At 37.5% G+C, this 14,213-nt stretch overlaps 1 protein-coding gene across 8 annotated transcripts in view; it reads left to right on the forward strand.

Annotated features, from left to right (window-relative positions):
• Positions 1 to 14,213, forward strand: part of LOC306865118 (histone-lysine N-methyltransferase 2C-like) — a 132,361-nt gene that overhangs the window by 51,845 nt on the left and 66,303 nt on the right. For all 8 annotated transcript variants that reach the window (XM_079409496.1, XM_079409495.1, XM_079409499.1 and 5 more), the window contains exons 8-12: positions 3,596 to 3,758; positions 4,027 to 4,198; positions 6,094 to 6,208; positions 7,854 to 8,029; positions 9,423 to 9,586. In XM_079409496.1, coding sequence (XP_079265622.1) covers positions 3,596 to 3,758; positions 4,027 to 4,198; positions 6,094 to 6,208; positions 7,854 to 8,029; positions 9,423 to 9,586 — 790 coding nt within the window. The remainder of the gene's footprint in view (positions 1 to 3,595; positions 3,759 to 4,026; positions 4,199 to 6,093; positions 6,209 to 7,853; positions 8,030 to 9,422; positions 9,587 to 14,213) is intronic.

Raw genomic sequence — 14,213 nt, forward strand, 5'->3', positions numbered from 1 at the left:
ATTAATCGTTGCCCAGCACTACTTGCAACACATAATGTGACTTTTTAAAATTTATAATCAAATGTAAAAATTTTGAAATAAATGTTGTGCACGCTAAAACTGAAGACCTGTTTTGACAAAATAAATCAGGTCAATTTTGTAATGTGTTGTTTACTTTTATACAACAGAAATGTTGAGAAATATGAATCAAATGTGCATGCACACCGTGCAGGATGAAGTTCTATTTAGGATCATGTCTAGAAACCGTTTCAAATGCTATAAACGGAATCGCTGCATAACTGCAGTCCACACACTGACTGACCGAGACACAAACCAGCCGACATTGTGCACAGTACAGCATACTCATCCAACACTTTACTGCATCTTTCATCACTGGCCTACTCCGTTTGGAATGCTGCCATTATGCCTCTTTGCATATAGGATTTCAAGGAGGGAATGCTGTTCTACTTTATAATAGTGTCCTTGGAGTCTTGGCAGCAATAACGTATCAGCTGTAGCTTTTTCACCCCATGAAGGAGATGTCTGAGGCGATGGTTTCTGTTTGATTCATTATTTGAGGCATGAGATACTCAACACCCACCTAGACTTGAGAGTGGACTGTATGGCCATAGAGCTCTATATGGCTGTCCTTCAGTGATTCAGAAAAGAGCATTGTGGGTAGAGGCTGCTGTCAGCCCCAGTGGACTCACCGCCTGGGCGATAATTGCTTAAAGCTCAGTGTTAAAAGGTATTTGCAGATTGTTGCATTTGGGCTTTAGGCCAAGGGTTTTTAAAGCATGAGAGAGCTAGAGAGACTGCTGACTAGAGACATTTTTAGTTTAGGGCCGTTTTCTCAGGCCCTGGCGTCCTCTATTATTCAAAGTGTGAGTGCGTTTTCCATGGTGGTGATTTTAAATGTCTGGCCAGTTTTCATTCAAGCCCTTATTTTGAATGACATTCGCCTTGATCCTGAATGCTTTACTGGATGTATCCGAAAGGTTGAAAAAATAGAAAGAGGAGGAAGTATGTAATGAGCAATTGGACCTGTGAGAGGAACATCGTGTTGTGACGACCTTGTCTTTCAGGGTTTATAGTTTCTCACCACTCTTGCTACAAAAGGCTATTATAAGAGCATTGCAATTAACAGATGGAAATTTTCGCCATTTATGTACCATAGCATTTTTGATACTGCATCAAAAACAAATGTACGTTTTATTTTTAAAAGATTGAAAAATCCTGATGTTAATGTACTAAATAACAGATTCAATTAAAAGACAGCATGTTTTTTCAAAGAATTAAATAGCTTTTTTAAGTGATTAATCAAGCGAGTGTAAAACCAATAAGTGCATTTAACTTAACATGTACCACATATGGTGAAAAAAAAACAAAAACAAGAACAAACTAACTAGAATGTAGAAAGTAAAGACAGCACTTGCATACATTATATTACCCTAATGAATTGAATTGATTTCTGTTTTATAATTAATTGCTTTCCACAACATTTATTTTCTTGTTTGTTTGTTGTCATGTTGTCTTTTTAAGCTGTTTGCTTTCCCTAGGCTAACAGCTTACAGTATGTCTTATTGGTCATTGACCTATGCTGGGATTTAAAAAAAAAAGTGTTTCAGTGCAGTTTGAATTTTCACATACTGTTAAGGTGTTTAGAGGGATGTGTTGTTTTGTTTTGTTTTCAAATCTTAAAGGTTACACCAAATATGTGTGAATACACCTTAATGGAGTCTTGGTTTCTATGTAGAGGTCTGTTTTTTAAGTCCTGCTCTTGCAAGGTTATATCCCGCACCCACCCACTCCCGCGATATATTCACTCTGTTCACCCGCTGTCCTCTTTGAATAATTTTCTTCCCGACCTGACCGTTCCCGCTAAATTTAGAGCTTGTTTCTTGAATCACACATTTAAATTTCCTGTACTGAAAGAAAGAGAGAGCGGCTAACAAATAAAAGTGTAGACTGCACAGAATTTATGCATTTGTTATTCGTCTTGTCAAGAGTCTTTATTTTTGCTGCCAACACAGTAGGAAAACAAAAGTGTCACAGAGAAAATAAATATGTACAAAAATTGTATTCTTTATTTTTATTCGTCTTGTCAGGCTACAATTCGTTTAACTTTTACAACACAATAGGAACAAATGTCGCAGAGGGGGAAAAAATGTAGGTTGTACAAAAATTCCCTATTAGACTATAATTTAATCGTCTTGTCAAAATACTAAATTCGTTTAACGCATTGCTGTAAACACAGTAGCCTAGGAAAAGTGTCGCAGAAGAAAAATAAATAGGCTAAATAAATAAATTCGACACCTGTCATTTAAAATTATAGGCTAAGAAAAATATAAACAAAGCAGAGTTGAACTTTCTTCAAGGAAAGCGCATCCACACTTTGCTCCATCTTTATTCTGCTCTGTCACTTATCGACAACCTGCCTGTTCTGTCTGCGAGCCGTATATTCACCACCGGTACAGCCGGTTATGCACATGCTCCGCACAGACCTCGCAAATAAAACAAAGCACTGGTTCATGAGTGCAGTGCGTGCATAACAGTCGAGTGCAGGCTGTACCGATGCTTAAATAAAGCGCAGATATGCAGTTCTGAAAGGACGTCGGGACGGGATATTGTTAGACCGCCCGCTCCCATTCAAATTGCATCAGAGTTACCGACCGCTGCCGTGTTTTATTCGGGAATTTAATCCCAAGTCGCAAGAAATCTGGTCGGGATAGCCATAGGAATGCAGCCCTCTAGTTCTATGTTTACCATGCAAGGTTCAACAGTTCATCTGGTGTTGCTGGATATATAAATATTATATTTGTACAAATTGTGAGGTGCCCATTTTAATAAGTATCACTGAATCTCTGTACAGCAAATTAATGCATGAAATTAATTAAATAGTAAATAAACCTAAACTTCAAGGTCACACGTTAACAGCATTAAGAGCAAGAGCTTTGCTGTCTTTGTTTAACAGTTCTGTCTAATAAAACTGTTAAACAAAGCAATTAAATGGTATATGAAAAAGGTACTGTAGTGTTTGTCTTGTCTATTTTTAGTAGTAGAAAGGTAAACGCTATAGTACTTATACTTAACATATATAATTCCACTAATCTTGCAATGCTGTTGAATCGAGCTATTAGGTCTTATAGGGATGTGCATTTGCATCTGTGTGATGGTTCTTGTATGTGGACTGACATATGACATATTTGTGTCATTCACTGTGTACTATATGTAGAATTAGCATTACCTTGTCTGTATGTCAAAATATGATTCCCAGTGCATACAGACTCATCAGAGCAATGTTGGTTAGTTATTTGTAATTATGTTTTAACCACGTATTTGTGAAAATGACTGTAATAGAAACGCAATAGAAACGCAGAATCAATAAATTGCTATCTAAAGTATTTTACAGATTTAGGTTAATGGAGTCAAAACTCAATTTTGATTGATTCGTTTTCAAATTATTTATTTCTAATTTATTATTCACTTGAGCAGGTTTGGAGTTATATAAGAACACCAATTAATCTAAACTCTCCATTGCTAATAGTGATGTATGGAGTATTTACCGAACTGAAACTGCACATCTGATATATGTCTCTCTATTCACTTTTTATAGTGCTGTGCATACTGTAAGCGCCTTGGAGCATCCATAAAGTGCTGTGAGGAGAGCTGTGGGCGCTCCTTTCATTACCCCTGTGCAGCTGCTGCAGGAACCTTCCAGGACATAAAGGCATACACCCTCCTCTGCCCGGATCACATCCAACAATCCCTTGTCCGATGTGAGTTTCTCTGTTACACACGTGTCCTTCTGCTGATTCTTTCATAAAATGTTGAGGCTTTTAAAAAATATATATATTAACTATTATTATCATTTAAACAGCCGTATAATGATTAATCAATTTTAATCTATCTTTTGAAACAAACAGTAAGCAAACAGGTATGCTCATGACAGACTGATGGAGCACATCTGTTTACATCATAAATTACTAAATATAAGATATACCTTGTGTAGTTGGAGACAAATTATATATTAACTCTCCCTTACAGCGAAAGATGAGGTGAACTGTCTGGTGTGTGACAGTTCTGGAGACTTGCTCGATCAGCTCTTCTGCTGTACATGTGGCCAGCATTACCATGGGGCCTGTCTGGACATCACTGTCACCCCACTGAAGAGGACCGGCTGGCAGTGTCTTGAGTGCAAAGTCTGCCTCACATGCAAGTGAGTATCCAGCTCACTTGGACATTAATTACTCGACACAGTTGAGTAATTAAGTTCAGACGTCTGGAGAATTTTGAATTCTCTGTTTAACTATATTTAAATCCACAAATAATAATAAGAATAATTTTATTAATTTGTTGGTCATTGGTATACTGCATAATCTCACTATAGTCAAACTGATTTTAATAAAGCCAAAGTTGGTTTGCATTTGCCAGCCTCGTTTTGCTGTTTTAATAGACTGACAATTGAGTTTCTATGTCAGCATGGTTGAAAACAAGGCTATCCTTAGGGAATTTTGTTTTGAGCTGTTTTTCATGCCAACAGCCACACTCTAAATATGACTGCTGGGAGAGCCATCCGACTGATGTCAGACACATTTAATGTGTGTTTAAGCTTCTCTATATGTATATTGTTCTGAGGAGACGGAATACAGTAGATCATAGAGCCTGGAGCTCATGAGAAGAAGGATTTTACAGTAAAAATGCAGTGTAGTCAAAATGGATTGTATTTTATTCAGCCTAAACTCTGAATTCTCCAATATGCTGCTTGGTTGATAGAGTGATTCTGGGTATCAAATACAGTAGGGCTGGGAGAGGCAGAACATGCATCTATCTCGATCGGTGGGTGAAAATGGCCATAATAAGTTTAACCATGGCTCAGCTAAGCTGTAAATATCAGATGGCGTTCTGATTTAATGTTGATTTGCATTGGCTGAAAATATAGGCCTGGAAATGGGTAAATCTCCTGAACGTCACTTCACCTCCTCTCGGCTCTATAAATCTCCCCTCTGATTTACCACTTAGACAGGTTTAGGCTCTGAAAAGCCAAAGTGAAGGTGTTATTGCTCATGGGGAGAAAGTAATGGGGTGTTTGTTTGCCTCGGTAAAATGTAGAATGAGGTTGTATTTGGCTGAGGAGTGGTGGCTGCAGTTAAAAGTGTCTTTTTCAGTGGCTGACACTGATATCTTGACAGCAGATTAGTCTATTTGCTCGCCAATATTGATTTTTAAACAGAAAAGAGTATGCAGTATATGTGTGAAACCTTTTTTTTTTACATTTTGAAAAAAAAACTGACACAATGGAGAAATAACACTTCTGTTAATAAGCTGTTTAATCGATTAATCGTATACCTGCAGATGGTAGTCTCTAAATGCATCATGACAGTTCATTTGATTAAGCCTTGAATACCTTAATAATGATAGAAGATGGACATGGAAAGAAACTGACTAATTAACTGACTGCTTTTGATGTCTATCATTCATTTATTGTAGTGCGTTTTGAAAGCCAATCAGTATGAAGCTCTCAATGTAAGAACAGTACCATGCGAATTTAAGATGGTTCGTAATTGGCATAAATGTATTTACACTGGAATCACTGCAAGAGTAATGATTGAGTGTGGGTTTTTGGGCATAGACAACAACGATATAACATTTACAAAGTTTGCAGTGCACTATATTTTAATTTATTTTTTTTAAGGTGCACTTAATTGTTTAAGAAGTTTTGTTTGTAATCATGTCAGTAAAAGTATACATTATGAAAAAGAAGAAACACAAAATAAAGGTTGAAATATAAAAGAGAGGGCTAGATTGCAGCAAAAAACAGGTCATTGACAATCGGTTGTACTGGCTACTGTTAAATCCCATCAGTCCATTCTCTTTCCACATAAATGTACATTAAATATCTTCTGATTGGCTAAAAATATTTTCACCTTTGCCCTGCTTGTCACTGAAACTCACCTAACTGTCCTCTAGCTGCAAGCAAACTGTCAACATTATATAGGTCAGAATGTCTTGTTAGCTTGAAATTTGCAAAAGCCCCTAACCCTGTATCTGGAATCTATCTTTAATCTACTTTCTTTTTTTTTTTCTTCTTTTTTTTCCCCATCTGGTTGGTAGGAACCCAGGGGATGACAGCAAAATGCTGGTGTGTGACATGTGTGATAAAGGGTATCATACCTTCTGCCTGCAGCCTGTCATGGACACAATACCCACCAATGGCTGGAGGTGCATGGTAAGCTTGTATTTGTGTATGGACTACAACCAGCATTGTGACAGTGATTCTGGCCTGCTGTGAGTAGAGGCACACAGTGCTTTCATTTCTGCTTTGAGATTGAAGAGTGCATTGGTTTTCATCTTACCAGCATACTGTACATTCCCCCTGATTGATGCTGTAGCCTGATTTAATCACCATGATGAATTCATTACCTCCAAAACACTTTAGCTTAATTATTCCTCATGTGCATACTGTGCTGGAAGGTTTTGATGCACTTCTCTTATACCCTCACTTTGAAGGCTGAGCTGCGTAAGTGAGTTGTGGAATAGATGTTGATCTTGACTATTTTAACCTGTGTACCAAACAAGTTAGCTCCCTGATGAATCAGAATGTAACAAACTTAGATTTGAACTGATAGTCAGTCTTAATTGAACCAGAAGGTGCAGTACAAAACTCTTGACTATATATTTCCTGATAAGAGTAAAAAGCTCAATTCATGTTAAGAAATGCTGAAAATACTCAAGTTGTTAGAGACCTGTAAGGAAACTGACTCATACAACATACACTTCCTACAATTCGAAAACCCGCTTAAGATGGTCAAATGCCTTATGAAGTGCACTGTGCAGAACACTATCAGGTAATTGGAACATACCGTTTGTTTCTGTGTTGACTGATTTTATAAATCTGTGCACCTTGCTTTCAGAAATACCATGAAGTCAGCCAATCAAATTCAAGCTTACAATTTATGAAAGCTCTTTTTTCATCTGTGTGTGTGGTATGCAACAGATGGTCCATGAATAGTCTTTGGTCATGCCATCTGAGGGTGAGACTACACGATACTTTCTTAAATTCAGTTTGTAGTCAGATTGTTAGTAGACCCCTAAATATCATGCTTATGTGAAAGAATAGAAAAGCTGAACGAAATTACACACACATCCCTCTCATCACTTTGTGGAGGCGGCCAAGAAGCCCCACCTGTCATCCAGGACTCAGCACAGGAGTCTGTCCATCATCAGAGGCTTGACGAGGCTTGGATTTCCTGCTAAGGGTCTGTGGGTGGTTATTAGAGCTGATACTTGCCCCTCTTCTGCAGGCTCAAATGCTGCACTTGATGAGCTTGAAGTGCCTTTTATTTATGTATGTTTTTTAATTGACATGGAATTTCCTGGTGCTTTGCTCCTATTGAGAGCTGTTGCAGACTGATGAACATGATTTTGAGGATTTATAGAGCCATAATTATGCTGGAGCTCAATCCAAATTGATTTAAGAGAGCCCCTGAAGTTTGTAGTTCACAATTGTTGTTAGGTTCAAGTGTCATTGTTCAGATGTGAATTTTTTTTTTTTTTTTAACAATTCATAGCATTCATAATACATGAAGCAGTTGGTCTCCACAGTACAGCAACAATACTGGCTTATATGAACATATAATGCAGTAGTAGAGCTAGCGATATTGTTTACACCACTGTAAAGTTGGCATGAATGCTTTATTTACGGTTTATTTAAATATGGATTAGTGTGATATCAATATAAATGTAATGTGCACTAATGAATTATACTTAATAAGAATGAAAGTAAATGGTCTTTTATTTCATGTTGACTTTAAATGGGTTTGCTGTCATCATTTTAGATGATGTTGCAGTGAATTGTGTGTTGTGTTTTGCAGAACTGCCGAACGTGTGCTCAGTGTGGCGTGAGGCCTAACGGCCAGTGGTCATCTAATGGTGTAATGTGTGAAGGATGTCAACAGCAGCATGATTCAGCGCTGGTCTGCCTCATCTGTGGGCAGAATCAGGAATCTGTCGGCCCTCTGGACAAACACTCATGTTGCACTTGTAAGAGGTAGGAAATGACCCCTTCAGCTATAACAATATCACACAGTCACAAGTGACTTCCATTAAAATGATTTCAATGTTTTATTAAGGAAATCATTGTCATCCTTCAGCATTTGAGTGTTTGGTTTCTAAATGTTGGTTGAATTTTAATAGTTTCTTTGTGTTTGACACAAACCTAGTTGCAAGTGAACAAGTGTAAAGTAGTTGAAATTGTATTTTCCTTGCATCATTTTTTATTTGATCTTAGTTTGTCCATGGGTTTTAACGGAGAGTCTGTCCATGTTGACAAGTTTCTACCACATGACATTAACACTGCTACTGTAGTATTATTACTGTATTTTTCTTACTGTAGTATTTCACATCATAGTTGTTACTATATTGGGTATTTTAGCATGTCTCAGGCTCAAGTGTTTTTATCAATTATTACTGTGAAGACTTGGTCAGTGTTGATAAATAATAGTTGATTACTTCTCTGTAGTCTTCAAAGACTGTGATTAACCAATAGAGAAATTATCTATCAAATTCAGCATAGGACACGGTAATTGAACCGCCAGGTTTAAAGAGTTGCTCAATGATGTCTTTCTGAATGAAAAGCTGCTCATATCATTTGTATGGCAAATTGATTTGATTCTCTCGCTTTGAGAACTGACCATGGGTCAAACATGTAATTGTGTGCCGCATCATGTGTGTTGAGAATAATGAATTTGAATGGAATCTTTACACAACAGCCGATCTGATCTGATCTGTCATGTATTGAGAGTTACAATTCGTGACTGACATAATTAGTTCAAAGTCCATTGTATTTAATTATCTCAGATACTATAATATTTATGGCAAGGTAATATTTTTTTTAATATATTTTAAGCTGTTGAAGACTTCCTGACCACTAACCATTATGCCATTATTTGACTAGTCACATCCTGTGTATCCACCCTGTTTGCTGCATCATATGTGTTTCCATTAGCATCCCCAGTGGTGTTGCACAGATAACAGTCGAATTCCAGACAAATTTCCCAAATACTCCCCCAATCTGCCATTGGTTGGCCAAACGGATAATCCAGCCTTATTGGTCGAACCAGAAACTCAAACTGTGGCAGGACAGATTAGAGTATGGCCAAAGTCTAGGTTATTAATGGAAAACACTGCAATGCTCATGGTGCAAAGGCACTTAAAAAACAGTAACTGATTTCTATAGTGAACAATGTTTGTGTACAACATGTAAATTGATAGATGCAAGAAATGTAGCTCAAATAAAACATTACCGTGCACTACACATTTTTGCTTTAGGTGCTCTACATAGAGCTTTCATTTGTATTAAGAATGTTGGGTTTAGGCAAAAGTGGGTACCTTGATTGGGGCATTGAAGGTTGTCACAGATGGTTGTTTATTGTGTGTTTCAGGTGGGTTCATGTGGACTGTGAGAGGCAGGAGGGCACTGACCCTGACACCCAGGTGCAAGATGGGTACACCTGCAGAGTGTGTAAGCAGGTAGAGGAGGAGAGCAGGCACAATCAGCCCGTCAGCAGCCAGGAGGCTTTGTTCACTGACCCAGAGCCAGCAGAGGGTGAGTACACGTCTCTCAGCACTTGATGCACTTCTGATGGGGTTGTTATCCATACAGTTGGTAGTATTGTACGGTTCTGGAGGCTGGACATACTGCTCCACACAAAGACCCTGTTTACACCTACATCTGCATCTGTGTCAATCCAATCAGAGGTGGTCAGCTAAAACAGACTGCAGTTTACACCTGGCATTAACCTGCATATCAAGTATTGATATTAGGGATGCACGATATTATCGGACTGATATCGAAATCGGCCGATAATGACTTTAAATGTAAATATCGGCATCGGCCTCATATGCAAAATTATGCCGATATGTCTTGCCGATAAGGGGAAGGGGTTAACTCGCATGTGCTCAGGGTGTGCTAGCGATTAGATCACGTCAGCAATGTGGCTCATTCTTGAAGCAAAGTTTTGTCTGAATGATGAATAGATTGACTGTTTTGGATCGCTGCATTTAATGTGTGAACGCATGTACAGAATTACGTGTTCGGTGTGGGATAGAGTAAACAGTTATAGCACAAGCAGGGGCAGCAGTGACAGCCTCCCCCAGGTCCTAATGCCCGTTCGGTAAGGAGTTTTAATAGTAGGGGCGCTGATGGCCTACTTCTAATTAAATTAAAAGTAAAAGAGCCTACACAAATAACATTTAGACTGTTAGCAGACTGTAGACTGATAACATTAGCAGTAATTGATGTAATAACATAAGTATGTTTTGATTTAATGGTCAGAAGCTATAGCTTACATGAAAAAAAAAAATCACAAACATGATACTTGTAAATTAAATAATTTTATATATACTGATTTATTCATTAATGTGTAGCGTTTTATTTTTTAAACAAATCATGAGCTTTAAAAGATTTTCAGAATTTTTACAACTCTTGTTTTAGACCATCTACAAATGTTAAATCTTAAAATAAAATATTAGGGTTAACACTGCATCTTTCTGGGGGAAAAAATGCAGCGATTGATATAGTTGATTTATATTTATTTTCAAAGCTTCAATGTACTGTTAAAAAACCTTTATTTTTTATTTAATTCTAATAAATAAGTTAACCAAAATGAATAATATTTTGCTTATAATTTCTGCACAGGAGAGACTTGGTGTTGTTTCCAAACAAAAGGAAATATATCGGTATCGGCATCGATATCGGCCAAAATGAGTTGAAAAATATCGGCATATCGAATATCGGCAGAATTCCAATATCGTGCATCCCTAATTGATATAGTACAAAAGTTTTTTTATTTTAGGTTGTGTGTTTAGTATAGGTTTCTTTCTTTCTTAAGTCATATGATGAGAAAGTAATCTAGCAAAAGTCTATAAATCTTTTTTTATTATCATGATATGTTTTAATTTCTTTTACAAATTACAAGTCAGTTCTTCCATAGAATAAGTATATTTAAAAAGTTAAATGTTTAAAAAATCTACTCTCCATGTAAGGAGTTTTTAGCTTATGTTGAGGTTTGTTTTTGCTGTTTACTTTGTCGACTGCTGTTCTGTGTGTGTTATTGGTCAGTTGTAAGGAGCTGTAGGCTGGTTCTTGTGATGTTAAGCACTCTTCATGACTGTTACAGAGGCTGTTGCATTGAGTGTGACGAAGGCACGAGCCTCTATGTTTTACTGATTGTAATTACGCTGTGTTTGTCAGTTCAGCCAGAGACCTAAGTGTGTGAGCAGGTTGAGAAACCCCTCCTCCACGTCTTAATGCATCTTTCATAAAATGCCCTAAATGAGTGTTTGCATTTTTTTGTGTCATGTAGGGACCACATTTCCCCACTCTAGTACAATGTGAAGTCATCATGAAATTAAAATAGCCCTGTTTACAGTTTACATTTTTATTCACAAGGGAAAAAGTGTTTGTCTTGTAATCTTGTCTGTCCACCAATCCAGCTCATTTTGTCACTTCACTTTTTCGCATTCTGTTTCATCTGGCAATAAATCAGATTATAAAAGTAAAATTGTTTGCAGATGCCATTTCATGCGGACTTTTTTTGGCCAGTTTTTGAGTCCACCAAGGAGAATTGAGTAAGACATTTTTATTTTCATTTTGTTGCACACTACAAAGCTCTCTAAAAAAACTGCGACCGTAGAAAGAAACAAATCACCTACGAGCTTCCTGTGCTCAGAGTCCCAGCTGGTGACCTATCATCAAGATGCTGGAAGCTAAAAGCAAATCTTATTTTATTAGGAATTGTAATAAGAATGGACTCTTCCTGTAGCCTGATGGCTAAGAGATGAATTCCCCGTGTGCCTTTGCAGTGGTTACAACTGCACCTTATTACCAATGATTTTTTTCTTCCTGTGGGCCTGTGGTGGGGAGTTGATATATGTTGGCATGTGGTTGGCAGAAAAGGATACAATCAGACCCGGCTGTAAGGGCTCTTTGTAAAGCCAGTGATGCCAGCAGCAATGAACGGGACCACTGCCAGCAGCTAGAGGAAGCAATCATCCCATTGTTGGGCCCCCAAGAGAGACAGCTCTAATCAAGACAGAGACGCCCACCTGTTAACCAACACTACCACACCCCCACTTCCTGATAAACACACACTGAGTGCACACATGCACACGTACGTACTAGGGTTGTCACGACACCAACATTTTCATAGCTTAGCATTTCTAGTGAAATTTCACAGTTCTCGGTATCAATTTATACCACAGCACGGACTTGAACAACACAAGACTTGGGGGAAAAAAATCATAGTTTTAAAGTACAAAGTGATTCTCAGTGAAAAAAAACATTTGTGTAATAATAAAAAGAGGTAATGTAAACTCTAAAATATAGATCAAAAACAAAGAGTTTGAGAGAGAATAAGAAAACAAAAATGCAGTCACTCACTTTAACCCCCCTATAAAAAAAAGCATCATCTTTCTACTGTTCCTGGATATAATAATTATTTTAGTTCGCATAATAGGTGCATACAATTTTTAATTTTTTGTCTCTGCTTGCTTGAACCACCGGACTTAACAAATACTGGATTGAGTTAATGTAGAATATGGAGCATTTCAGATACACATTTGGAACTATGCAAAATGTAAAAAGTGAATCAGTCTGTATGTGTATATATCAAACACCACCAAATATACCAAAAGTAGAGCACAGAGACAAAAGAGACTGTTCTGGATTCATCTTGTGCTATGTATTCGCTTAGCAAAAGTCTGTGAACTCCACCAAGTCAAACTTTTATACAAAAGCAGAGTATCTAGGGATGTGACCATAAGTGCAGATTGTATGGGTTTGCCAGGTTTCTTTGCAGTGCAATGGAAAAGAGGATTAAACATCTCCGTACAAAAAATCTGTTGCACTGGTGACATGCGACTGTTTGTGTCAGTCTGAACAGATGCATTAACAGCCGTTTATTCAAATTCAAATTTTATCACACCATTTTTTTTTCACTTTTCTTTGTGTGAACAGGATATATATCAGATTTTGTTGCTGATTTGAATTATATTACTTAAATGTGAGTTTGACAGAGTTTTAGATTTTTTTTTTTCTGCTATAAAGCAGATAGCATTTAGTCTGGCATTGCTCACTGCTTAACATTAACATAGCATGTTATTAGTAAACTGCTCTGCATGAGCTGCGGATGTCTGAAAAGGAGTTAATTTGGAGTGTTCATATAAAAACCAGAAGTGGAGAACCACACCAGGACCATAAGCAATTAACAGTTAAAATCCATGGACCAGGTATGATGAACAAAGACCAGGAGTCTGAAAAATTTACTGAAGAAATAGTTTGCAGTTTCATCAGCAGAAGTCAGCCTCAACACTCGCACGGAGTTCGTAGGCCGCTCTGCTTTACAATTCAAAAACTCCAGCAATTATACCCTGACAGAGCTTGCTAATCGCGTCAATGCACAAGTCATCAAAATTCTGATTGGTCCTAAAACCTAGATAAACTTAGACAATTTCCACATATGGATACAAGCTTGAAGCATATCTTCTGATGACTATTTTAGTGACAAGTGATCAGAGGTCCGACGCAACATGTCTCTCCAAAGACGTGTATCTGCTACGCTGGACATTGGCTGTTTGAACGTTTGTGCTGGACTGTCTGAGCTTCTCCCTGTACAGACAAATACTAACACACATACGCAGAGAAACACTTATCTTCAAGGTTGCCTCAGCCCTAAACCTTATCGGGCATGGTTACACACACAATGAGAGCAGCTTCTTAGAGAGTAGAAAGGCAGACTAAAGCCATAATCAACTTATTCTCTAACATACATAAATGTAACTTTGATTAATAATTATTCAAGAAATATTATAATTAATATTATTATGAAGGCCGTTGTAGATCTGCCACCCACTCCTTCAGGTCCTTCATGACAATTCAAAATGTATGAATGTGGCAGGCTCAGCGCTGAACTTTCCAGAAACTTTTACACGATCGATGATGCCTCATTTACTTGTGGTAAACATTGAGGTAAACTAGTAAAAAGGAGTAATCTTGTTGGCTCTAGTGTTGTTTTGGCATTGAAGTAACAGTCCTTTTGACATCTTTAGTACATATATAGGTAGATAATTATAGAACCTTTTTAGTCTTATGGCCACATGTTAGAGGGAGTATTTTCCCAGCGGTGCAGTAATTTGACTCCACCACCAATCTAAAGTCTTTTTGTTGCCATGGA

The sequence above is a fragment of the Barbus barbus genome, assembly GCF_936440315.1.
Source record: "Barbus barbus genome assembly, chromosome: 46".
Lineage (NCBI taxonomy): Eukaryota > Metazoa > Chordata > Actinopteri > Cypriniformes > Cyprinidae > Barbus > Barbus barbus.